The sequence below is a fragment of the Merops nubicus genome, unplaced genomic scaffold, assembly GCF_000691845.1.
Source record: "Merops nubicus isolate BGI_N331 unplaced genomic scaffold, ASM69184v1 scaffold48813, whole genome shotgun sequence".
Lineage (NCBI taxonomy): Eukaryota > Metazoa > Chordata > Aves > Coraciiformes > Meropidae > Merops > Merops nubicus.
In genome coordinates, this window is record NW_008597829.1 from 27,714 (window position 1) to 51,726 (window position 24,013).

A 24,013-nucleotide genomic window follows, 5' to 3' on the forward strand; every position below is an offset into this window, starting at 1 on the left:
TAATTATTATGTGACCTAGGGAACGTACACAAATTCCCTGTGTCTCAAAAACTGTAGGATTACAACTTTGAAGAAATCAGTAATTCATTTTTAAAATTCAAAATCAGAAATGAGTGGAGTTGCTGTTAGTTCAGGGCTGTCAAGAAGAGGTCAATGTATCTCTTCCCCAAGTGCATATTCTTAGTACCTGGAAAAAAAAAAAAATTAAATGCCATGTTTATACCCCTATGAAATACATATTTCCCCTTAGCAGAAATTTTCTACCAATTATATTTGAGTATAATGTGAGCAACTATCATTTCATCTCACAAAACTTTAGTCCTCTTTTAAGAAGAGAAAATTGAATTCTTTCATGCAACAGATGACAAAGCCTCTGGATGGAAAGCTTTGGAGAGGCTTCTAAAATCTTCCATGTGACCTAAAATGCTCTGTTTACTGTGTAATAAAAAGCAGCTGAAGAGGCTGGGGAAAGCCTAACCTCTAAACAGCCAGTACTGAAGATCTGATTTACAAAAATATTTTATAAGCAAAATTGTAACAAATCAGAGACTGACAGTTTATAGAGTTGCTTGAAGAGCAGAGGGGAAGTCTTATGCAATATGTCTGAAGGGTTTGCTGGTTTTAAATTACAAAGTGAATTTTGCTGCTAAAAGTAAAATTCAAAACAAAACAAAACATCGACCAGATCCAGTAAACCCAGGTATAAATTTTAGTACTGAATCCAAGCTAACTTGATCAAATGTCTGAGTCACAGAGGAAGAAGAGGAAGAAGAAGAAGATGACAATATGTCAACTGTCTTGAGGCTCAGGACAAAGATGCCATGGAAAACCTGCTGGAGTTATCTAACCTCTGGAGGATTTTTCTTGCTCTTTCTGATGATTTTCTCAAAGCTGTTGAAACACTCAGTTATAGTGGCCATAGATTACTGGCTTGCTACGTGGACATCAAAGGACAATCCAAATGAAGTCAGGAGCACTGATGATAAGAGCACAAACAAGGTGGGCCATATCTTGGAGCTTGATGGGGGCAAAAAAAAATGATGGTCTAAAGTAATCATTTGCTGTTCATCCAGAAGCCAGCTACATTGGAAAAACAGATAGATATAGAAAGATTATTAGATAGAAAGGATGAATTGTTCATGAGAGAACATTAGACAGTTCAAATTTTACCAGTCTTTTCAAACATGCAAAAGTGGAACAGAAGCATATCTGAGGTTAGAAAAATTATTGACCTTTCAACGAAAGGCGTCTCATACTAAACTTTTCCATCTGGAGTCTTTAACACCTAAGTCATTGACCCCATTTTCCTAAGTACCAGTTGTCCAATAATGTCCTGCCAGGAAAAAAAAAAAAAAAAAGTCTTCAAAAATACTACTTAAAAACAATCTGCTAATAGCTGTAAATTTGACTCATATGCAAATATCACACTGGAATCCACTTTGTGAACTCTCAGAAGGCTTAAATGTGTTATAGCCCTGGCAGATTAGTTTAGGATTTGCTCTGGGAACTTTAGTAATGTTTGAACGTAATAAAGTGGAACTTGGCAACATCTCTCAAATGACTTTATTCTTGAGAGGTTCTGTTTTGGCTGTCTGAGTTTCTTGGCTGACAATTTGCATGCTTTTTTATTGTCCAGTTAGTCTTATCTTCACATTTCTAAATACTATCTCTTGAAGATCTCAAAGGGTACTCATCAGTAGGTTGAGAGATCTTAGAACTATCAGATCTTCTAATTATAGGAACTTAATTAATTTCAGTTCTGTCACATTACTTTTATGTCCCAAAGATTATATTAATATAATGATACAAAAAAATAATGTGGCATACAACCTGACTGGTACTGCATACGTTGAGAACTTCCTTGTGAAAGAGAGAAATGGGTATTTATTTCTAGGATTGATGTATCTGTCATTTTATTAGACTTATCATGTAGCTGTCTTCAGCATCCTCTCTGGAGCAGGGATTGTCCTTTGCCTTATCACATCTCTAACTGTGGAGTGGATGGGCCTCACAGCAGCCAAGAACCTACACCATAATCTCCTCAACAAGATCATCCTTGGACCCATCAGGTACAGCAAAAATAGCTTTCCTCCTGGAAAACTACATGGTCAAAACTCTGTCCTCTTTGTAATTGGGAAGGTACTACTGTGAAAAGCTCTTGTATTCACCCTGTTTCCTTCAAGGCCTCATAAAGTGGAAATAAGTAGTGAGGTAATCAGGGGGAAATCCAGGTCATCCAGCTCTAAGCAATGGGCATGGTGTCAGATGTGGAGGTCAAACCTGACTTCTTCTGTTGGCTGGGGACAGTTTTTGTGTAGAATAACCACAGTCTCTCACAGGACATCTCAGGAGGATGGCCAAAAGTTTGCCTGTGTAACAAATACAGCTATCACAGGGCTTTCATGGGATAACGGAGCCCTGGCCCCCAGTGCTATGCAGAAGGTTGAGTAGTGGCCAGGGACAGGCTGTGATCTTTGGAAAGGATCTTAAATCTTGAGGGAGTGTGGATGAAAGAGCAGGAGGCAAGGTGGTAGGTTTTTGGAAAAGGAGGCACAGAAGTTTAGGGAGAGGAAATGCCAGGAGAATCATTCAGGATGCAGACATTATGATTTGCTATGTTATTCATATTTACTAGTTGGTTTCAGAAAAAATGGATGGCCACAGCTCTGTGTTCTGTGTCACCAGACTTTTTACTCAAAACTGGAATCCCTTTTCAGATAACTTTCTTTTTTTTTTTCAATTTATTCAACAGGTTCTTCGATATGACTCCATTGGGGCTAATTCTAAATCGCTTCTCTGCTGATACAAATATCATTGATCAGGTAGATGTATCAATATATCCTGGTTTATTACATCTTGAGTGTGTAAATTTTCACTTAGCTACTAAATAAGCTAATGCTTTAAAATACTAAGTAGAGAAAAGTGTAGCAAAACCAGGCTCTGGGAATTATAATAGTCAAACTCCAAATAGAAAGTACATACATTTGTAGTAATGAGGGCAGGTAAACAATAGAATAAAAATAGTGGCTTTTAGTTTCTTCATATGCAGATACTGTTTGCTTCTGTTGAAAGATCTGGATTAGCAAAACACCAGATTCTGGGCTCAAAATATGAAAAAGGGGTAGAATATAATAACTATAAATACATGGGAGTACCTGCGACAAATTGATGTTCCCTGCTGGCTGTAGCATGTGAATTTAGAGCATTCAGGGAGAGGATGGGATGCTTTCACTATGACTGTAAATTAAAATGTTTGAATAAGCAATAATCTTGAATAATAATCTTGAATGGAAGGGTGATGGGAACATGGAAAGAAAGTTAAAAGGCTCTGAGACAGAGCATGCTGTTTCTCTAAATATTTGGGATATCTCAAACAATTTTCTCTTTCTTGCTTGTTATATAATATAAAATGGCTCCTACTTCCCCAAGACCTTTGAATCACTGACCTTTAGAAAAAAAAAAACAAACTACTGGCTCATTTTTAAATGTCTACACAGCTGAGTAGCACACCCACAGAAACATAAAGGCTCCTGTTATGAGAATATCAATGAGTGCACAGTGGTACCATTCCACTTTCCCCATGATCCTCTGTAGGAAAAGACAATACAGTGTTACTACTGATGATTTTTTTTTAATTTTATCTATGTTTCTTATTTCACTCTAGCACATTCCTCCTACGCTGGAGTCTCTTACTCGTTCCACCTTACTCTGCCTGTCAGCCATTGGAATGATCTCTTATGCCACCCCATGGTTCCTTGTTGCCCTCGTGCCTCTTGGGATAGCATTTTATTTCATCCAGAAATATTTCAGAGTTGCTTCCAAGTACGTATTAAAAAAAATGTCCTGAAAATTTCTGCTAAAAAAAAGTACACATATGAATTGTGATGGCATGTGAGGTTCTTGGAGGTAGTACAAGGAGGAAATGGCCATGGTGTCCTGCTTTTTATCCTGAGTTATGAGTTCGAAAGAGACATTGGAGGATTTTTCCAGTTGACCGACTACAAATGGGGTATTGGGGAAGTAACACTAGTTGCATCACTTTTGTATACTCTTGGCTGTAGAGTCAGAGGAGCATGTAGTTTGTTAATCAACAGAGTGAGCCTGCATCTGGTCAAAGCTCCTCTTTGACCTTTTGAGGGTTAGTAGAGAATGGAAAATTAATTCCTGGATTAATGTTACTCACGGCTTTTTCTTCATGTTGGGAAAAAAACTCCACAGAAAGTAATTTTCACTGTACTTCAGCATTTCATATCCACAAAGATTTGGCTGGTTATGAAGAGTGCCATTTTTCAACAACAACAAAAAAATGTGTCAGGATTTCTTAGAATCATGCTTCTAGTGCTAAATTAATTATATCATTTAATAAAACATCTCAAGCAAGCCATTAAAAGGTTTTTCTTAAGTTCAGTCAGTCATGCTGCTTCTTCTTCATCAGCCAGATTTCTGCTGCTGTTTTGTAGCATTCAGTTAAGAGAGATGGTAGTTTCCAGCTGAGTGTACCAGTACAGTTGGCTTCACAGGTAACACTCTTAGGTAGCCTAAGAAAGAACTGTGTCAGTTATTCCCTTTAAATCAATGGAGCAGGAAGGGCACAGAGCAACATATCAATAATTTAGCTTCACTTTACCCTACTTTTCCTCTGCTTTCCTTGGATATTTATTCATAAAAAACTCTATAATCAGTATTCACAAAACAAAACTGTTTAATTCAGAAATAATTTGCTTAAATTCTCTGAACTTTTACAGAAATATTGTTCTTTCATCTTGTTCTTTCCCCAGCAGGTTTTCAAACTAAGGCTGTATGTGGCAGTACAAAAGGTCTCAAGGTGGCTGAGAAATCAGAAGACGTGGGTTTAGTTCTTAAATCCACTGTGGTCTTCTGAGTGTCACCTTGTCTTGCTACACATAGTAGTGTACACTGTGTAAACTCCTTACTTAAAATACACAAGTAGGCAAAATGTGATGTATTAGACCTCAAGTAAATATTACAGTTTCTCTCTGTATTTATATGTGAGAGTAAAGGCTGTACCCACCTCCAAACCTGGTTTTCCCACATGCTGTACCAATAGCCATATCATCTACACTAACAAGAGGTTGATCACCCCTGCAAGTCAGCACACATACACTTGCACCCACTGGCTCTGCAAATCCATAACTACCTCATTCATTTTAGTCCTTTACTGTTTTCTGGGAAAATATGTATCAGCAAGTTCTTCTTCTTTTTTTTTTTTTTTCCAAATCTGTTTAAATTAAACTCTTTTAAATCATTTGTGAAGCATGCAAAGTTGACTTGTGTTCTTTCAATCCACAACAGACACTAATAAATACAATTTATTTCTATTAAAAATGAAGGAACAGCTGCAGCCACTATTTATCATTTACTTGCATGCAGTACTTTCCAGGCATATAAGCTTCACTAATTTTTAGAAATGAAAATATTTACAGTATTTCTTGCAGCACTTTGACCCTTTGTTGTATTTTCCATTACGTCCCTCAAAAAATTCTGTGTATTTTCCATCATTAATTTGAAAGAGAGCATATTTATTATCAAAACATGAGCAGCAAATTCAGTTCTGTACACTGTAACATTCAGCATCATGGAGCAGTTATTTCTCCTGGCCTATCTAATACAGTCTGCAAACATAGTAGGATTTTAATAAAGAGTTTAAATATCTAATGATCTGGCCTCTCTTCTGTTTATACAACTGGCTGCTATGCCAATGTCAGTGTTACAGAAAGATGGATTTATCTTTGTGGTTTGGCCAACATTCCTGTTTCAGAGGACTGGAACTTTTTAGACTTACTTATCATTGCTCCCTGCAGGTCTTGAAAATACTATTGCTGAATAACTGAGGAACTTTCTCATTCATGTTATTTCTCTGTCAATGCTGTCTCTATTTCAACCAGTGTTATAATGTTAACACTACAGATAGATGGTCAAATAAATGTAGTCTGTTATATTCTATGTTCAGCATGTTGGGGTACTTACAGATACTAAAAAAGAGGAAAAGCTTATATGGAAGGCACCCTTTTTGTTAAGCCAGCTGATACAGTTGCAATAAAATAGATAAACTTGCAGATCCACAAAATCTATTTTACATCTCATGTAAGAGACACAAATAACATGCTATAAAGTTTAAAATATCTGTTCTGAATTTAATGATATTAATGCATTAGTATGTTTCAGAATAGAAGGTAATGAGGATCTGGCTAAAATAGTGGGTTTTTCTCCATGAGAGACATGATAATGTCATTATTACTGTGGGACAAAGAGGAGCTTAGCTGTGACCAAAAGCTGGTTTGTGGAGGTGGCTGGGAAACGATTCCAAGGCTCCTATGGGAAAAGAGAAATGTGATATTCCCACATCAGTGTCTTTCTATACTATAGAAATACTATTTTGTGTGATCTGGGAAAGAATATGTGCAATGCATAAAAAGTCTGTTCTTGTCTGTTAGGCAGTAAAATTTCTACAAACAGAGGTGTTTACGTTGTAATGGCTGTCTGTTGGTTTTTGTACACCCAGGGACCTCCAGGAACTCGATGACAGCACCCAGCTCCCTTTATTGTGTCACTTCTCTGAGACAGCTGAAGGCCTTACCACCATCAGAGCCTTCAGGTCAGTAAAACAAATTATTAGAGAGAGGTTTTGGTCTGACCCATGCAGCTTGCTTGGAGCATATCTGAGGGCAAAATGCTGAATTTGGTGGACTTTTTAATTAAGCCAAATCAAAAAAGGAAAGAGATTTTGTTTTCCTGTTGCTTTGCCATGGCTCTAAACACAGTAACTATCAATAACACAATAATTTATCTATATTGGTTTTTCAATGAATTAAAGGTGATGATTTTTTTTTAGGATGGGATATGTAAATTTCTAAAGTGTCTTGTTGAACTATTCCTAACTTGGACAGCAGGAAGGTCTCCTTTGCTGGGCAGGCACACACATCACACCTTCAGACCCCTCTGCTATATCCTACAAGATGTGCTATCCAAGTGTCCCTGAACCATTTCTGCATTTAACCCATTCTTAAAGGCAGGGAAACTTCATTATAGCACTTCCCAACTGAAAGTTAGTATGCAACTTGAGAGACTTCCCAAGAAAACTACAGCAGAGCAGAACTTCACCTTAATATTGTAAAACTTAGTCTTGTCAATCAAAACTGCAAAATAGATTCCAGAAGTTCTGGAAAATTTTTCCGATTTCCCAAGCATATCTTTTTTTTAACTACTTGGTACATGAAATACAGGCCAAATTCTCCTTGTATATTCACTGCCTCATAGCTAGCATGACTCTGTCAAAGTGCTAGGTTGATGTTGCTCTCCAGTAATTGCAGTGAGGAGACAGTGCAGATCTCACTGCAATGCTATTTACACACCTATTTCATCAGCTTAAGACTGTTTCATCACTTTGATCTAGCTTTAGGACCTGGCTTATTGGTACAGAGTACTGTGGTATAAGACTGTGGCAGCACAAGCCAAAACATTGCTGTGTTGAAGTGATGTGAGCCAGTGGTCACCAAGAAGTGTTTTAACAAGTTTTATCTACCAGGATGATGCACTGAAAGAATATGTCATAATTAAGGCCTGATTCTGGTGTATGCTTCTTGTGAGGTTCAGAGTGGCCTTTCATCACATTATCTCCTGAGAAAGATGAAGGAGCTTAGCACTTCTTGGGAGTGGTTCAACTCTTCTGTAGTGTGCAAAAAGGCAAGGTGGGCTTTGATGGCAGAGAGCAAAATGCAGTCCCTGGGGACTAACTAGACATCATAACCATCACGTGCATTTTCCAGGGCCTCTAGTGCTAAACAAATCCATTCCATTTCCCCATCTGTGCTCTGCTGTTGACCAAACCTGAAGTCTCCAGTGGATTTTGTCAGCAAGCTCTTATTTACTAATAGTCCTGTTAGTCATTCCCTGCAGTCTGAGTTCAGTATATTCCAGGATAAAACAGAGCAGCTCCTCATATAACTTACTGCAAAGTAGTACAGTTGGATCAGAAAGCAATTTCAGTGACATTTGCTGTTTGTCCTCTGACAGGATAAAAGTCTAAAACTGCCCAGAAGATGAGCTGGATGGGGATGAAAAGATACAGACTGAGCATGTCATATTTTCCATTAGGAAAACAGGGGTTTTGCTGCCAGAAAGGCAGACAAGCAGAATAGCTGGTGCATCTTTGCTCCTGCCCACGTCATTAGAGTTACCAGTTGTTCTGGGGAGGTTGCTTGCCATGTTTACAAGGGCAGAGGGAAAAGGAACAGAAAAAAAAGAAAAAATTCTGGCAGAACAAGGGTTACAGGTGCTTCACAGCAGGGCCCTGAGACTTTAAAATATAAGAGCTTGCTGGGATAAAACAGACAATAAGCTACTGAATGAAGTCCAGTTAATTTATTTGAGTGATGCTATTTAACAGACAGTAGAACGTGAAAAAAAAAATGGTTTTCATCTGACTGCAGGACATATCCAGAGCACTGCAAAGCACCATGAATTTAATACCAGCAGATTTCTCCCTCTCCTCTCAGAGTGTACCTCAGCTCTTAGGCACCCTGATGTCCCTGTGTTGGTTTTAAAATGTGACAGGCATGACGTAGGGGAGAGGAACAAGTGACAGTGGAGGTAACACTGCTCATTTTTGTAATTCAGAAGTGGTGTATAGCTCTCCCTCGTTGTAGTTTCCTGAGTTGCTTAGGCAGTGTCTGAGAAAACATGTCTGGCTGAGAAAACAGCTGAGCTGAGTAGCTGAAAGGTATTGATCTACTGACCAATCTAGAGTCTACACCAGCTGGAGCCTTAGAGATGTCAGTCCTCTTGAAGGCTCCTGCAGCTGGCCAGGTAACTTCTGAGATCAGGTTTTAAGCTGACAGGTGAGCTGTTTGCTCTTGCCAGTGGCTTGTGAGGAAGATGTGGGGGGTCACAGCAGCACTCACTTCATTACACATGGAGCTCTGCCTCATTCAGGAGAGACCTGGCTGCAGGAATGAGTCCTTAGGGAAGAGCTTTTAACCCAAAGTTGGGTAAAAGCAGAAGAGCAAAAAGTTTTGCTTTAGGGGGATAGGAGGGAGAGAAGAGTTTAACGTTTCATCCTTTTGGGTATGTGTGTGTTGTGTGTTGTGTGTTGTAACAGAACAACTTTGCTCTTGGCAGGCACGAAGCCAGGTTTAAACAACGTATGCTGGAACTCACGGACACGAACAACATTGCCTACTTATTTCTGTCAGCTGCCAACAGATGGCTGGAGGTCAGGACGGTACGTTCAGTTTCATCCCAGCCACAGTTTTGAAACCTTGGAAGCAAACTGAGACTTTGCCTGATGCAGAGAAGATAATGAGGAGAATTAATCTCATGATGAGATTATACACGCTGTTCCTTAAAATAGCTTGGCGTTGTTTATGGTAAACCCATAGGCTCTTTTCAGCTTTCTTGGCCAGGAGTAGGAAAATACAAGCCTCCCTCAGCTTTTGCTGTTCTGATGTCTAGCATCTGAAGAGAGCACAAGAGCAAACATTTCACATAACTTGAAATAAAACTTTGTCTACTACTGCGCACCATCTGCGGACCTGCTGCACAGGGACTGCTTTTTGTGACTTGTCCCATCGTTCTGCCAGGGCTGGTTTAGGCACCACTGAGCTTCCAGGTCCTGAACTATTACTCCAGCAACAGATTTAATCCCACAGCTGTAATTTAAACCCCCTCTTTGCAGTGCCCTCACTGCAGTTGTGATTTTGCTGTTCAGTATCAGAAAGGATGGCAGAACTAGAGTCCAGCTGAAAATCAAATGACAGTAGGGCACAACACAGCCACTGCCAGTGCGACAGGCTCCTGGCTTTCTCAGGGGCTCTCCAGGGACAGCCCATGAGGAACTTTCCTGATCTGCAAGGCAAGAAGAGGCAAGCGAAGTCACTGTGATTTACTGATTCACCTAACACTGAAAGAGCAGTGCATAAACAGAGCAGTGACCTGATTCTGCTAGACATGAATAGTAACAGGCATGATTAATCCTCACCTTCATTTCTTGGTATGCTGGTGGAGCAAGAAAGTTGAGCCCCATTTCTTATGATGGCAAAGCTTACCCTTGTGCATGAAGCTTTCAGCTTCCTACAGCATCTAAGATCAAGCTGAACTTGCTTCCAAATCAAAGACAGAAAAATAACAAAGCAACAGCCAGTCCTGGAACAAGCTGTGGCAATGACTGTTAAAGTCTTACAGTCTTAGACTTGCTTACATGTGGAATGAAAGCACCTCTTTCCTCATAGCCTTAGAAATAATGTGGTCATACCAAGGAATAGTTAATTTAGCTCTGCCTAATGGCACAGTGATACTAAAATCACTCAAAAGCTCATCAAATGTTATAGCAAACTGTGAAGTTCTGTCCCAGCTGCTGATGGAGGCTCGAGACCATTGTGTTGCTTCTTCCCTCTAGATGTTGAGTCTGTCACCTGCTCATCAATACTTTTTACAGACAGATGAACTAGGCAGCCCTCATTTCAAAGCTCAGAAGGAAAGACTCCAGGCAGGATATCAACAGACAGAGGGGAAAAAAAATGGATGGAAAATGCTAACCCTGTAATCCAAAATAAATACAATGCAGGGAGCAGTGGGAGAGTGGGAATACCAGCAGTCTCATGAATCAGGCACCTTGACAACTACATGAGATCACACGTGGCATTCATTTCAAAACTGAAATGAACACATCAAGAAGATAAGTTCAAGTCAGATCTTTCTAATACAGCCTTATACAGCAATTTCTGTAAAGCAAGTCATCACCATGCAACAAAGCTGGGACCCTTCAGGTGTCTACCACAGTAACCCTCTGAAACTCAAAGTGCTGTGGCAAAAGCAAGGCTTGGCAGGCTATTTGCAGCACCACAACTACACAGCTATACTGCCTTCAAATTCCACACTGCCAACATCCACGTGGTGTTTTGCTGTGAGTGTATAGCAGGCTCAGGGATGCCTTCAACCATGCGTAGTGTCCCATTGCATGATGTAGACACTATATGTCAATCTGCCCACTTGTGCCAAGGAAACCTCCACGACCTGTATAAATTCTCCCAAAATTCTTCATGGCCTTCATGAAGTCATGGACACTTCACTTTTTCAGGGAGGCAACCCCAAGGGCAGTGGAGGAAGTGGAATTGATCTGTTTTCGTGGTAGGAATTAGGGGTGTCATTGTTATGACACTCATGATTTTTTTTTTATGTTCTCATTAAATCTTTTGATACCTGCTCTCATTGAAGTGACCACAATGAGATGCTGTAGCCCAAATGGATCTGCAGAAAATACTGGCCTGTCTCACTTGTGTTCAGCAAGTTCCTTTAGAGTGTTTCAAGCTGGGCACCACAACCTCATACCTTTGCCAGGAAAAACAAACCAGAATTAAAGACTAGGTCTCCTTATAAAAATAATGTCCCTGTGATAAAACTTACCCTCATTAAATCAAACCTGCTTCGCAACCCAAGAAATTTTCTTGTTGCCTAGAAACTTTCTCTCCCCCTCTCTCTTGTTGCAGGATTACCTTGGTGCTTGTATAGTTCTGACTGCAGCTGTCACTTCCATCACTGAAGGACCTAACTCAGGGTTTGTGGGGTTAGGTCTCCTCTACGCCCTGACGGTACGTACCAAGGCAAAGAGTAAAAACTTTCAGACCAAGGTATTAACTTTATCATATTTTTTTTTTAAAAAAAAAAAATACATGTACATGGTTATCTTCCAGCTTTCTTAATCTTGAAAAAAAAAAAAAAAATCTTGCAAATAATGGATTTGAGCCAAAGTCGAGAGAGTTCAGGGCAACTTGGACTTGCTTCAGGTTTTATGAGCCAATTAAAAAAACAGAACCATTCCCAGGCCCCGAGTGCTCCCAAGGAGAGCAGGAAAATTAAAAGTGCGTAAGAGGACCTGCTGTGTACTCTGCTTTGCACAACGTGGTGTTGGTCCTCTCTGTATATGGCAAAACCTGCCAGAAAATAGCACTCCACAAACTGTCATAGCGTGGGTAATCTTTAACGAAAGACCAAATAAGAGAACCAGAAATACCTGTTTTGCCTTCGGAGGGAAACTATTTGGGTGCCAAATATTGTCCGTGCAATTCCTCATGGATCTGAGTATTCAAACCTTTAAGGCTGGTAGGCATGGTTCATCCTGACAGCTAGGAAAGCAGAGGAGATGGGGATAAGAAGGACAAGATTTTTGTAGCATGCTAGCCAATTCATTTTGACACTATTGTTAGTTATTTGAGCTGAGTCGTGGAGAACAAATAGTGTTTCAGTCTATCAGACTGTAAGAGAGGCTGAGAGTGCATCATGAACCCAGAGTGAGTACAATCACCACAGAGAGTGGGAGTATCACTGAATTAACCATGAGAGTGGGGACAAAGGCAGGATGAGGATAGTGGCAGGAAGAATTTTTGAATCCATGATTGGCATGGCAAACATTCTGGCTGCTTTACAGCACTGGGTTGAGGGAGGGATGTGGATATGGGTCTAACACCAAGATCTGGCTTTGCACAGAAATGATGGCAAGCTCATTGTTACAACAGAAAGTTCTCAACAGCTGCCTTAGGATGGCCTTAGATCCCCTTCGTGCCACTGTTGCAGCAGTATGAGAATCTGCCCGCAACTGAGAATCAGTCCCAGTGCTTCAGCTTCACTCTGAAAACATTCCTGGTAATCCTGCTTCATTAGCAGAGCTCTGGAAGCGCCAGGATGTCTGCATCATCTTTGGCTTCTTCACATTCAGTCTGTGTTTGCAAACAGATCATTAGTGTAAGTTAGCCATGTGCTAACTTGCATAAAGCAAGTATTAAGTTAGTGGAAAAGAAATGGGGCTGGGGGATTTATTCATAATAAAGTTCTTCTTTGACAGGTTCAGCAATTTCCCACAAATAAAAGGCAAAAACTTTCTCAGAATATGTACAGGATGTTTTCACTGTGTTAAGTTTCTAAATCTTTATTCAGGTATGTAAAGTATTTCAAATTTTAAAGGTGCTCAACAATCAACTGTTCCTAATATGATCAGCTTTTCTTTTTTGTATGAGCACCTTAATACACACTTAGGAACATTTAGGAAGTGTTTAGGAAGTTGCTTTAAAATTTTCAGCCTCAAATAGACAGTACTGACTAGTGATCAGTTTGTATAAGCTACTGGTATTATTAGGCAACTAATTATCAACTATTACCTCCTAGGAGTAATACCTTCTCTATTGATAAATCTTTTTCATTACAAATGGGAACAAAAACCAAGAAGAAAATATTACTGAGCTGATAATACATTTTTCCTCATACATTTCTCTGCTAAAACCCCCTCACATTTTCCAGAGAAATGAATTCTCTAAATATGCACAGACAGAAACAGAAATTAAATGCCCATGAAATCTTTTCAATGCATCTGCAAATAGGGAACTTTCTTCATGCTTAGTTGCTGTCTTTCAAAGATTAGAAAATGTAATAACTCCAAACAGCACTTCCAATTTTGATTATTTGGTGTGTTTGTGTGCTTAGAGAAGATGCCTTTCAGTACTGATTGCTGGATGCTGAGAACAAGAGATTCCCTTAAACAGTCACACCTTCAGACTGTAGGTATAATATTCCCATAGTTCTTAAAAAAAACAAGTATGAGAATGCTGAGCACTAAATTACTATGTCAGGGTTCTTTGTGTTGGAGTATAGCTGGCTTATTATGAATTTGTCTCTTATTAGTCACTGTGTCTTGAACTGTTGTAACATCAAGAAGAGACCCACCGTGCTGAGTGACGACAATGACTTTCTAAATTTATTTGCAAACAGGTAGAAACTTTATTCACAAAGAATGAGATGATCAGACAGAAGGCTGAACCCTGTTGTTGTTTCCATTTTGTGATGCAGATAACCAACTATCTGAACTGGGTGGTGAGGAATCTGGCTGATCTGGAGGTGCAGATGGGTGCAGTAAAAAAAGTCCACAGCTTCCTGAACATGGAGTCCGAGAACTATGACGGCTGCTTGGGTACTGCACTCTAATCTTTTTGGGGTTTTATTGTGGTGATATGAAAGCATGGTGGACTTGGTCATGCAAAATGTGTACGCTTCTTTGGCCAAAATCTGTTCTCATTGATGTGTAGGAATTCCCATTCCTGTGAATGACAAGGACAGCAAAAAGCAGCTATGAGACATGTAGCCCATGCTAGTCAACATAAAAAAAACAATCCTACCAAATGCCAGGGAGACAGAGCATGGTCCTGTAGCACAATCAGAAAGTACCAGAACACAGTTCGAGATGGGATGAACAAAATGTCCATGCAGCTATTTAGAAAATGAAAATATGGATAAAAATTAGAAATGCACCATCAGTCACATGCTTTGACATCATTGATGTTTGCAGCAAATGAGGACTACAGGACAGGGTCACGCTGGTAATCAGACATCAGCAACTCTCCCCTGAATGGCACATTGGTGTTTTAATCCACATATTTCAAACTGGCTTTGATGGGTATTTTAGAAGTGCTTAAAATTTAAGACCAAAAAGGCTCACAGGTCAGCAGGCTTCCCTGGAATGCCAAGCCCCTTAGTCCAGAGACAAAACCTGTATAAAACTGTGTATTTGCAAATCAGGACAAAATACAAGCTATGATAATCTTATGTTGCACGGGAGTAACATCCCCCTTCCCAGCACTGCCCTTCCTGTACTGGTTACTGACCAAAGAGCACATTAACACTGTGAAGACACCACGTTCTTCTCTGCTCCTTTGGCTTCTCCCCATTTCACTGCCAAGAGACACTTTAGGATCTGCCCTCTCTTCTTGCATGCCAAGATCTGGAAGCTGAGTGCTAACGTGCTTGCTTAGGCAGTTCCCAGCTCTGCCTTGGCAGTGAACTGGGGCTCTGTTTCTTGAGTGGCTTCAGGAAGGAGCTCAGGCAGGAGAGAGAGGAAAAGGGGAATGTCATAAAGGGTGACCCTCTGCTAGCATTCATTTTGGATTGTTTTTCTGTAACTATTTCAGATCCCTCTCAAGTCCCCAAAGACTGGCCCCAGGAGGGAGAAATCAAGATTGAAAATTTGTGTGTTCGATATGAAAACAACCTGAAGCCTGTTCTCAAGCATGTGAAGGCATACATCAAACCAGGACAAAAGGTACCGTGTCAAGTAACTTCCTACCATCCTCATTCTGGAGCAGATCCTTCCTTATTGTGTTTTATTTTCTAAGGCAGCAGAAGAGCAAGAATAACAATTTGCAGTGACAGCTATATACATTGATGGTCCTCTCTGAGGTCACTGGGCATGGGTCAAGAAATTTGCACTGATGAAATTTTAGTCTTGGCTAGAATCAGTTTTCCTTCTGAGAGTCTCACTTCTTTCCATGTCCATCTCCCTTGCATAGATTGAACCTAGGTGGCCAGATAACATTGAATGAACACCAGACTGGAACTGAGTAAAAATGCAAGAATATCTCACACTTCAGCATATAGTGGCACTTGAGTTCAGGTCAAAATGCTGAAGTTCCAAAAATTTTCCTGGGACAAGTCCTCACGATGTTGAGAGGCACAAAAGATGAATGTGCTTGCAGAGGTGTTTTGTTATTTTTCTCTGGTCTACCACCAGCCATTGGAAAGGACCTTTCTACTCACCAGTAGGGCAATCCAGTCTAGCTTTCCCAACAGGACTACAAGTCTGTTTCTGGATTCCCTCTCTAAGTGAGTAACATTTTGCTTTCCTCTGCAGGTTGGAATCTGTGGCCGTACTGGCAGTGGCAAGTCATCCCTGTCTTTGGCATTCTTCAGAATGGTGGACATATTTGATGGTCAGTTTTCACTGAAGTATGTTGTCACTCCTGACCTGCTCCCCCCTTATTTTCAGAGGAAGCAAGGAGGTTTCTTTTCAGTTTGTATCCTGGCTCTGTGACTCAGAAGATACTTGATCAGAATGAGCCTTGTTGTGCGTGATCCTTCAACGTACAAAGTGTCCTTTTGCAAGCAGCACTTGGTTCTTCCAGGAAATGTTACAAGTAGATTATGCTTCTAATTTTTTAAGTTTTTTTCCTCTGTGTGTGTGTATATGCTCTGAAAAAACAATATGCCATTTTTGAGATGAGAGGAAAAAATACACTGCTCTCTGGAGCCTCTAAATTTCTCCCTAAAGAATAACTGCATTAATTTATGATAGTTGTCAACAATATTAGCAAAATAGAAACTAGAACTCAACAAGTCCATTCCCTTGATATTTGTTCTTTATTTTATTGTGGTTTCCCACAACTACAGGAGAAATTGAGTTAAGGCTTTGGAAACATTTTACTGTCTTTTTACTCCTGCAGCATTTCACTTTCACAGCTAATTGGCATGAACTGGTATGTGGCAATAGGCACCCTGGCATTTCTAATACATATACATGTGTACTGTTCTGGAAATAGGGAAGCCTACTGGAAAGTCATCTTTTTTTTGCTTCAAAGATTTCCATGTTCCAAACTCAGCCATTGCACATGGAACGTTTGCTGGAGAAACCTCATTAGGATGTGGGAGGATAAGTAAATCTGATGCAGCTACTACTTGCTTTTGTTGTGATTCTATGCCTATAGGTATCTATGGCAATAGGCTTCTGATTGATGAGCAAGATTCCTGGATATATAAATAGTGCAAACAAATAATAATAATGTTCATGGCCAACTTTAAGTTTCCTTCTACTTTAATCTTCTTTCTGTAGCCTTTCTTTATCCATTCCTTCTGTATACATGATTTTCCCCAATGGGAATCCTTAAGTCTTTTCTAATCAAGCTCTGTGTATCCTTTGTGCACATCCCTCTCCCTCTCAGCTAGACCCATATTTGGCCTCTCTGCTGGTGCACTTCTGGGTGGAGTCCTGGCTTTACTAAAAATTGCATAACAAGAATTTGAGCACCTTTACTAAGAGCCAAGATTTCATTCATGTTATCCATCTTGGTTCCTTATGTCTGTTGTTTCTTTAAATTTGTATGTGTTCCATTTTATTCTGCTACTCTCACTCCTTTCTTTATTCCTTAGTGTTTTCCTTTTCTTGCCCTCTGTTGAAACTACCTCTCATTTCTCTTCTGTCTTGCTTGGCTGCCCCTCAAACTTTCCCACTTTCTCAACTTCTCTCTAATTTTTTCCTAAGGTCTCCTAATGTGCTCTTTTCTTTTCCTTGAGCACCCTGGCTTCTATCAAAAATGCATTCCCCTATTCCCAAGGCATGCCATATCAATTTGTTTTTCATTAGTCCACCTCATCTTCTGCTAACCCTCTTTCATGTCCTCATTTGTGAAGAAAAGGAATTGCTTAAGTTTATGCAACCACTGACGTCTCATGGTGAAGTCTTAAGACCTGATTCAGACTTTCTGAAAGTCAGAAAACAATTGGACTTTGCATCCTAGAGATGAAATCGTGTTTCCTTTGACCGTCTAATGAAAAACTATTGGCAATCCAGCAAGGTGGAGATGAAGTCTTTGGTTGGAATAGGGCCACACAGAGTAACCTACAAAATGCAGTATCATGACAACTGGCAGTGACAGAAGAGGTGTATGTGCATAGCTTTGAATATCCATGCATTTGCCAGTTCTTGATTAGGTTCTCACTGCTGGGAGTGAGAACTGATGAACTTAATGTTTGGTACTTGCCAAGGAGCAGTGCAGCCGCACAGTGAAGTAAGCCACAGGGAAACTGCAGAAACGAGCCCGATGAAAATCCCCCTGACCATACCCTCACCCAGTTTGCCCTATCCCACCCCTTCCCCATAACCTGGAGGAAGTTTCTGTTCTGGAAAATTCAGTGGGGTCAGTAGTTCCTGGCTTTTGTTTGAGGATTCAAGGAATGAGATTCCTTCCACCCTTCTCACTCTCTTCTACTTACAGAGCAGCCAACCAGTTTCTCTTGCACATTTCACCCATCTCCCTTGACTAAATATCAGCAGTTGCCACATCCAGCACATCATAAATCAGATTTTCAGATGAGATCCATATGCTCATTGACCTAAAGTAGTGACTAGGAAAGGAAAAATCCTCTTAACTTCACCAAGTATCTCAGCTGTTGCAGCAACTTCTTGTCAAGCAATGAACTACTAGGTTAAGGAGTGATTAATGTGACTGCTTCCAGTAATCTTATGCTAGGAGAACAGTATGTGGCTAATGCACAACCAAATACTCAAATGAAACCGAGCTGTAGGAACCAGCATGAGCAGTACTAAAATGCCTTGCAGTAGGACATCCTTTTTGTTTTTCTGACCTGCCTCTTGTTAAAAAAGTTAATGCTACACCATTCCTTCTGTAGTCTGGAGAATAGTTTTGTATGTATGGATTGCACATACATACATATTATACAAAAGAAATTGTGCACTATCTCAAATGAAATGTCTTCCTCAACTGCTAAAGTCAAGGGGAAGAGAGAAAGGCACAGGACATGGCTAATTACATAACTTGCTCTTGTTCTCACCCTGTTTGGCTGTAAAGGTCAGGTTGCCCCATAATAAATTATCCTTCTGGTGCTATCATTGATCACATCACATGGAAGCCAACCATTTTCTTTAAGGGAAGGTGGGGGTGAGGGGAAAGAAAGAGCAAGGCAACAGCATCACTAAAAAGTTGTAAAGCTGGGTTCCCTCTGGCTTAGATTATTACATAGATTCACCTTCCTGAATGTCTCACATGACACTGCTGAGAGGTTGAGAGGTGAGCTGCCTCATCCCCTGCAGTCCAGCCCAAACAAGCTGGTTTATCCATCTGTCTGCTACCTACAGATCACATGCTTTGTGCAATTCCCTCACACAACTTCTGCATGCTCTTTTAAAAAGGGAGGATAGTGATTGATGGAATAGACATCAGCAAACTGCCTCTTCACACCCTCCGCTCCCGACTCTCCATCATTCTTCAGGATCCAATATTGTTCAGTGGCTCTATCCGGTAAGTGTGTGCCAGGAGGGGGTGACAAGCAGCATGGCATGGTGTGGTTGTGACAGGCACTGTGGAACAGGAAGGGATGGAAAAGGGAAAGAGCCTTCCTAGCTCAGTCCAATCTATCAACACAGTCTGTCCAAGGGAAGTCAGGTGAGATCCACAACGCCAAAATTCATGTCCCTTTGTAGAAGACCTAAATGAACTGTAATTTCAGTAACAAGACTCCTGGTATGGTTTTCTTTTCAGCTTCAATTTGGATCCAGAATGCAAGTGTACCGACGATAGGCTCTGGGAAGCTTTGGAGATTGCTCAGTTGAAGAACATGGTCAAGTCATTGCCAGGAGGCCTTGGTATGTCTGAAGCAAGTCTGTGGAAACAGGCACATAATGAAATTATGGATATAAAAAGATACATGGGACCTTACACTCTGAACTATCATGTAGGAGTTGATAGGCACCTAAAAAATATGCTATGTCTATGTTAGAGAGAATATTCTTACTAGAATGCTGAAGAGTAGTCTGGTTTTCAACTCATTGCAGAAAAATAGTAATCAGAAAAGAGTTAAAAAAGAGCACTTTTACTCTTCAGCAGAATCTGGCTCTGCCAGCAGAGCTGTAGCTCTTGTCTAGAACACTGGTAGAGCATTTCCCCTGTCATTTCATATCTGGTTCATGAAGGAAACTCATTTTTTCTTCCATATTAAGTGTATTTTGTATTACTAGGATATAGTCCCGCAGTCTACCCAATTTGCTAACTATTTTTGCCAGCTGTTTGCTTAATAATATAGTGTTCCTTTCCCAAGAAGCTGTGCTCACTTTTTTTGGTATCACTCCATTCCAGTGTTTAGTCAAGATTATGCTGGTTGGCTTTTACAGGGATTTTTCTTTACCCTGGACTAGTACACAGAGAGCACTTCAGTGGTGCAACAGTCAAAGTAACTGGTTTTATTACAGATGCGATGGTCACAGAAGGAGGAGAGAACTTCAGTGTAGGGCAAAGGCAGCTCTTCTGTCTGGCCAGAGCCTTTGTCCGCAAGAGCAGCATTCTCATCATGGATGAGGCCACAGCATCTATTGACATGGCCACAGTGAGTAGAGCAATCAGCACTAGCAATGCATGGATCTACTAGGACAAGAGGCATGTGTCAACCCTACGTGTCAACCATGAGATCTCTTTAGCAGAAGAAAAAGGACGTCGGTTTTAGCTCTTCTCTTGTGTTTGGTTTCAGCTCTTGCTGTTGATGTGTTTTGGGGACTGATGCCTATGGGGAGGGGTAAAAAAAAAGGCAAAATGTTTTAGCAAATCCCTGCTTTCACAGGTGTGGCATTTCATTATTGAGAATCTGGTGCGTAGATCGGAGATAATACGAAGCATGATCCTCTTGTTTACGTACTTGAAGCCACATGAATTAAAATGTAAAAATATTAACTGCAGTAAACCTTCCCTTTTGACAGGAGAACATTTTGCAGAAGGTTGTGATGACTGCCTTTGCAGACCGCACCGTGGTGACCATAGCGGTAAGCGTAGACACCAGCAAGTGCCCTTTCCTCACTCCTCAGGCAGCTGCTCTTGCCTTGCACCAGCTAAAGATCACCATACAAAACTAAAACTATCACAAAATAGAACTAAAACACAAGGTCAGAACATTCCCAGTTACTAGAAGAAGTTAAGACACATATTATTTACCTGAAATTTTGCAATAAGTGTTATCTTCTTACCAAGTGAGCCAAGCTAAACCACCTAGATCTGGAGAAGGACTTTGCACTGAACTTCAGGATCTACACATTTTTGAAGAAAATTTGAAGTCATTCTCACTAAAATATTGAAACCAAACCCATGTATTAAATCATTATTGAAATTTGCACCAACATCTAGGTTTGAATTTTGCCTCTGAAGTCTATGCATAGTGTCTACAATCATAGCATGAATTTATAAAAGCAGATGAAATTTCATAATCTTTTTGGTGTGGTCTCTCAAGTTGGGTTATCATTTCTTTCAGGATAAAAAGGTGGAGTTATAATACAGGTTTTAAAACTTGGAATCAATGGGAATTGCTCAAAAATTGCTATCTGTTCAACTCAGAGTTTGGGATATTTTTTCCTTCTTTCCTGCCATTGCTAGTGCCCAAAAGTTCCACATATCTGTGCACACATGTGGTGGACACCATTAAGAATAGTTCCACCTTGTGACAGCAGGCTTACTCAGCAAGCAGATGTTTCATCCACTAGATAAATGTGTGTTTCAACAGCTGTTCCATTTGCTTGGTCTGGAACATAGTCCTGCGGTTAGAGATCAGAGTTATGTCTCCTGGACTCTGATTTCAACTCTGTCAGTGACTAGTTTGTGTCAGGCAAACCACTTAACCTGGATCATTTAGAATAGGCTCTGAGGTTCTTGGATGTGTAAATGCTGAAGATTCTAGCAGTAAGCATATTGTCCTTCACTTCCCTGCCATTCAGCTTTTCAGTATTGTCCTTCTGACTGGATTCTCACTTTTCTTTCACTTTGCCTTTCCAAAGTCAGCATCTCAAGCAAAATAGCACATGTTAATATTTAGCTTTCCTCATGGAGCTGGCTTAATTTCCTTCCTCTCTTCATTCATGGCTAACCCTTCCTTCACCCACCTGTTTTCTTTTTTCCAGCATCGTGTATCTCACATCTTGGACGCCAATATTGTCCTAGTCCTGTCTGAGGGCTTTCTAGTTGAATGTGACACTGCCTCAAACTTACTCCTCAAAGAGGACGGCCTGTTCACCACTTTGGTGAAGACTCACAAGTAGACTCTCTCTGTCCACACTGTTCACGAGACTTCTGGCTCTTTGGTAGTTATCTTTACCTCTTTAGTTTCCTTTCTTTCTGCTTCCTTTCTTCCACTCAGCTTCTGAGATTACAGTGCAAGAAGGTGTTGTGTGGTTCCTGGGTTTGTTTAATTTAATGATTATTTATGCTAATCATAAATATGTAATTAAAGCTCAGATGTGCAGCTAACATTGAATCTATCAGGTTAAAGGAATCCACCCCATAAAGCAATTCCTGACCTTCTGCCCATATAATGGAATATCACACTTTTAGATTTTGTCCTGACTACCTGACTACTGTATTCATACAGCGCTGAAATCAAACTCAGCCTGGTTCCATTCCTTTTGCTTGTGGGGCTAAACTACTGCCTGTGGCATACTCAAATTTAATCTCAGAGAGAGCTAATTCATTTATAGAAGGAGGCAACCCAGGATTTCCCCAAGACAGATGCAGAGTAAGCAGTCAGGGTGCAGAACCCAAGGAGCAGAGCAGGATGCTAAGCCACCTGGCAGTGCAGGCATTCCCAGGATGTTTCTCACCCATATTTCCTAAAAGGGAAGATGTATTTTAGTGGTGCCACAGGATTTATTCCAACAGCTATGCTGTCCATAATGGCAATGAGCAGACCAAAAGTGAAATGTATACTGAAGTATTTTCAGGCTTGGAGGCTGTAATTTGTGATCTCTTCAGACTGAAGTAGAGGGACCTACTCCAAATGCCACTGTAAACACACAGGTAGCCTTCCACCAACAACTTCTGTGTGCTTTTCTTTATGGCAGCATCGGGTTCACACCATCCTAACTGCAGATCTGGTCATCGTCATGAAGCGAGGCAACATTCTAGAATATGACACCCCTGAGAACCTCCTCTCCCAAGAAGATGGCATCTTTGCTTCATTTGTCCGGGCTGACATGTGAAGAACAGCAGGATGTATTTTAATAGCTTATTTTTAAACAAATGAAATGCAAATATTTCCTATTCCATGTAACATTACCTTTTTTTTTTTTAAAGAGCTGCTTTCTTCACACTTCCACCTTCCAAAATAATAAAACCTATTGCAATACATGTATGCCTCAAAGCAATAAAAATATCACTTCATTCAAAAGCTATTCAACTTCACACACATGCACATGCACACAAAGAGGCAGAAATTTTGATTTCCTGGGAACGTGGCATTTTCCTTAGACTTTTAAGTGACTTTATTTTCTTTGATAGAGGGGAAAAGAATGCAATGCTCTTATAAACTGCATATGTTCTGCTGGAACCAGCAATCAAATCGTGCAGTTTGTCAGGGAAACAAGAGATCCCCAGAAGCATTCTGTCCCCAGAGGGGAAAAAATTTTTTAAAAAATCTAACTTGTAACTCTTGGGGCAATCTGCTGCATTCCAAAAGCCTAAACTTTGCTCTTCGAGTTGTAGTGGAGGAGCAGTGAATAAGGGAAAGAAATTTTATCAGAAATAAGGAAATTCTTCCTGTCTTTCATTTTAGTTTGCACACTATAGTTGGCACAGTACTGTTTTTCAGTGCAATGATGGCTTGTCCCTGCAGTCAGTTCCTAAATGCATATTTGTTCTGCAGACTTTCTTTCAGAAAGATGCAAATCATCCTATAATTATGCATGCTTTGCTAGACTTATAAAGGAATTTTGTACAGTATCTTAAGACTTCGTATTAAAATTAATCTGAATTTATAAACTTGATATTAGCCATTCTTATAAACATGTCCACTAAAATATTCTACTTAAAATGGCATATAATTTGCCACCACTAATTGTCTTGTATATGTTTAGTTCTTCACATTATTTTTTTATCTTGGGACAGCCTTTCTTTTCCTTTATATATTTCTGGTGTATCTCTAAATCAGATCTAGTCCAAGAAGCAATGATTTTCAAATTACTACTATATCTTCAAGAATTTAGGCTACTTTAGATCCATCTTTACATCACACAGCTTTGAAAAGGTTATTTGCACTTGACTAACACCTATGGCTGGATTTTGAACCATGACAAATGCACAATGGATAGTAAACCTTGAGAAAGAGTTTCACAGTCATACTTCCAAAGACACAGCTTGAGACTTGAGCTTCACTAGTGGTATTCAAGGAGTCTTACTTGTCTGTTATAAGATTTAGGAGGAATACGAGGTGCACATAAGTGCAACAACAACAGTATTGGGGGAAAAATAAAAGCTATGAATCTTGGAGAAGTTGTAGGACTTAAAATTTGGAATACAGTTAATCTGGTAGTGTGAAAATGATACAGTGATTTATCTTCTGGTTTTGGTTTGGTTTTGTTTTGGTCTTTTTTTTTTTTTCGTTTTGACTATTGGAAATAAAAGATGTTGGACAACCA

General features: G+C 40.0%; 1 protein-coding gene across 1 annotated transcript in view; it reads left to right on the top strand.

Moving 5' to 3' along the window:
- The window catches only part of ABCC9 (ATP-binding cassette, sub-family C (CFTR/MRP), member 9), a gene marked incomplete at its 5' end in the record, with an annotated part of 47,898 nt that extends 25,160 nt beyond the window's left edge, over nucleotides 1-22,738 (top strand). The window contains 15 exons of the mRNA XM_008936815.1: nucleotides 755-999; nucleotides 1,921-2,069; nucleotides 2,753-2,822; nucleotides 3,665-3,822; nucleotides 6,524-6,616; nucleotides 9,139-9,241; nucleotides 11,505-11,606; nucleotides 13,855-13,975; nucleotides 14,970-15,100; nucleotides 15,689-15,767; nucleotides 18,761-18,869; nucleotides 19,110-19,213; nucleotides 19,817-19,950; nucleotides 20,318-20,380; nucleotides 22,442-22,738. Of these exons, the coding sequence (XP_008935063.1) occupies nucleotides 755-999; nucleotides 1,921-2,069; nucleotides 2,753-2,822; nucleotides 3,665-3,822; nucleotides 6,524-6,616; nucleotides 9,139-9,241; nucleotides 11,505-11,606; nucleotides 13,855-13,975; nucleotides 14,970-15,100; nucleotides 15,689-15,767; nucleotides 18,761-18,869; nucleotides 19,110-19,213; nucleotides 19,817-19,950; nucleotides 20,318-20,380; nucleotides 22,442-22,579 (1,799 nt within the window). The remainder of the gene's footprint in view (nucleotides 1-754; nucleotides 1,000-1,920; nucleotides 2,070-2,752; nucleotides 2,823-3,664; nucleotides 3,823-6,523; nucleotides 6,617-9,138; nucleotides 9,242-11,504; nucleotides 11,607-13,854; nucleotides 13,976-14,969; nucleotides 15,101-15,688; nucleotides 15,768-18,760; nucleotides 18,870-19,109; nucleotides 19,214-19,816; nucleotides 19,951-20,317; nucleotides 20,381-22,441) is intronic.
- Between the last annotated feature and the right edge of the window lie 1,275 nt (nucleotides 22,739-24,013).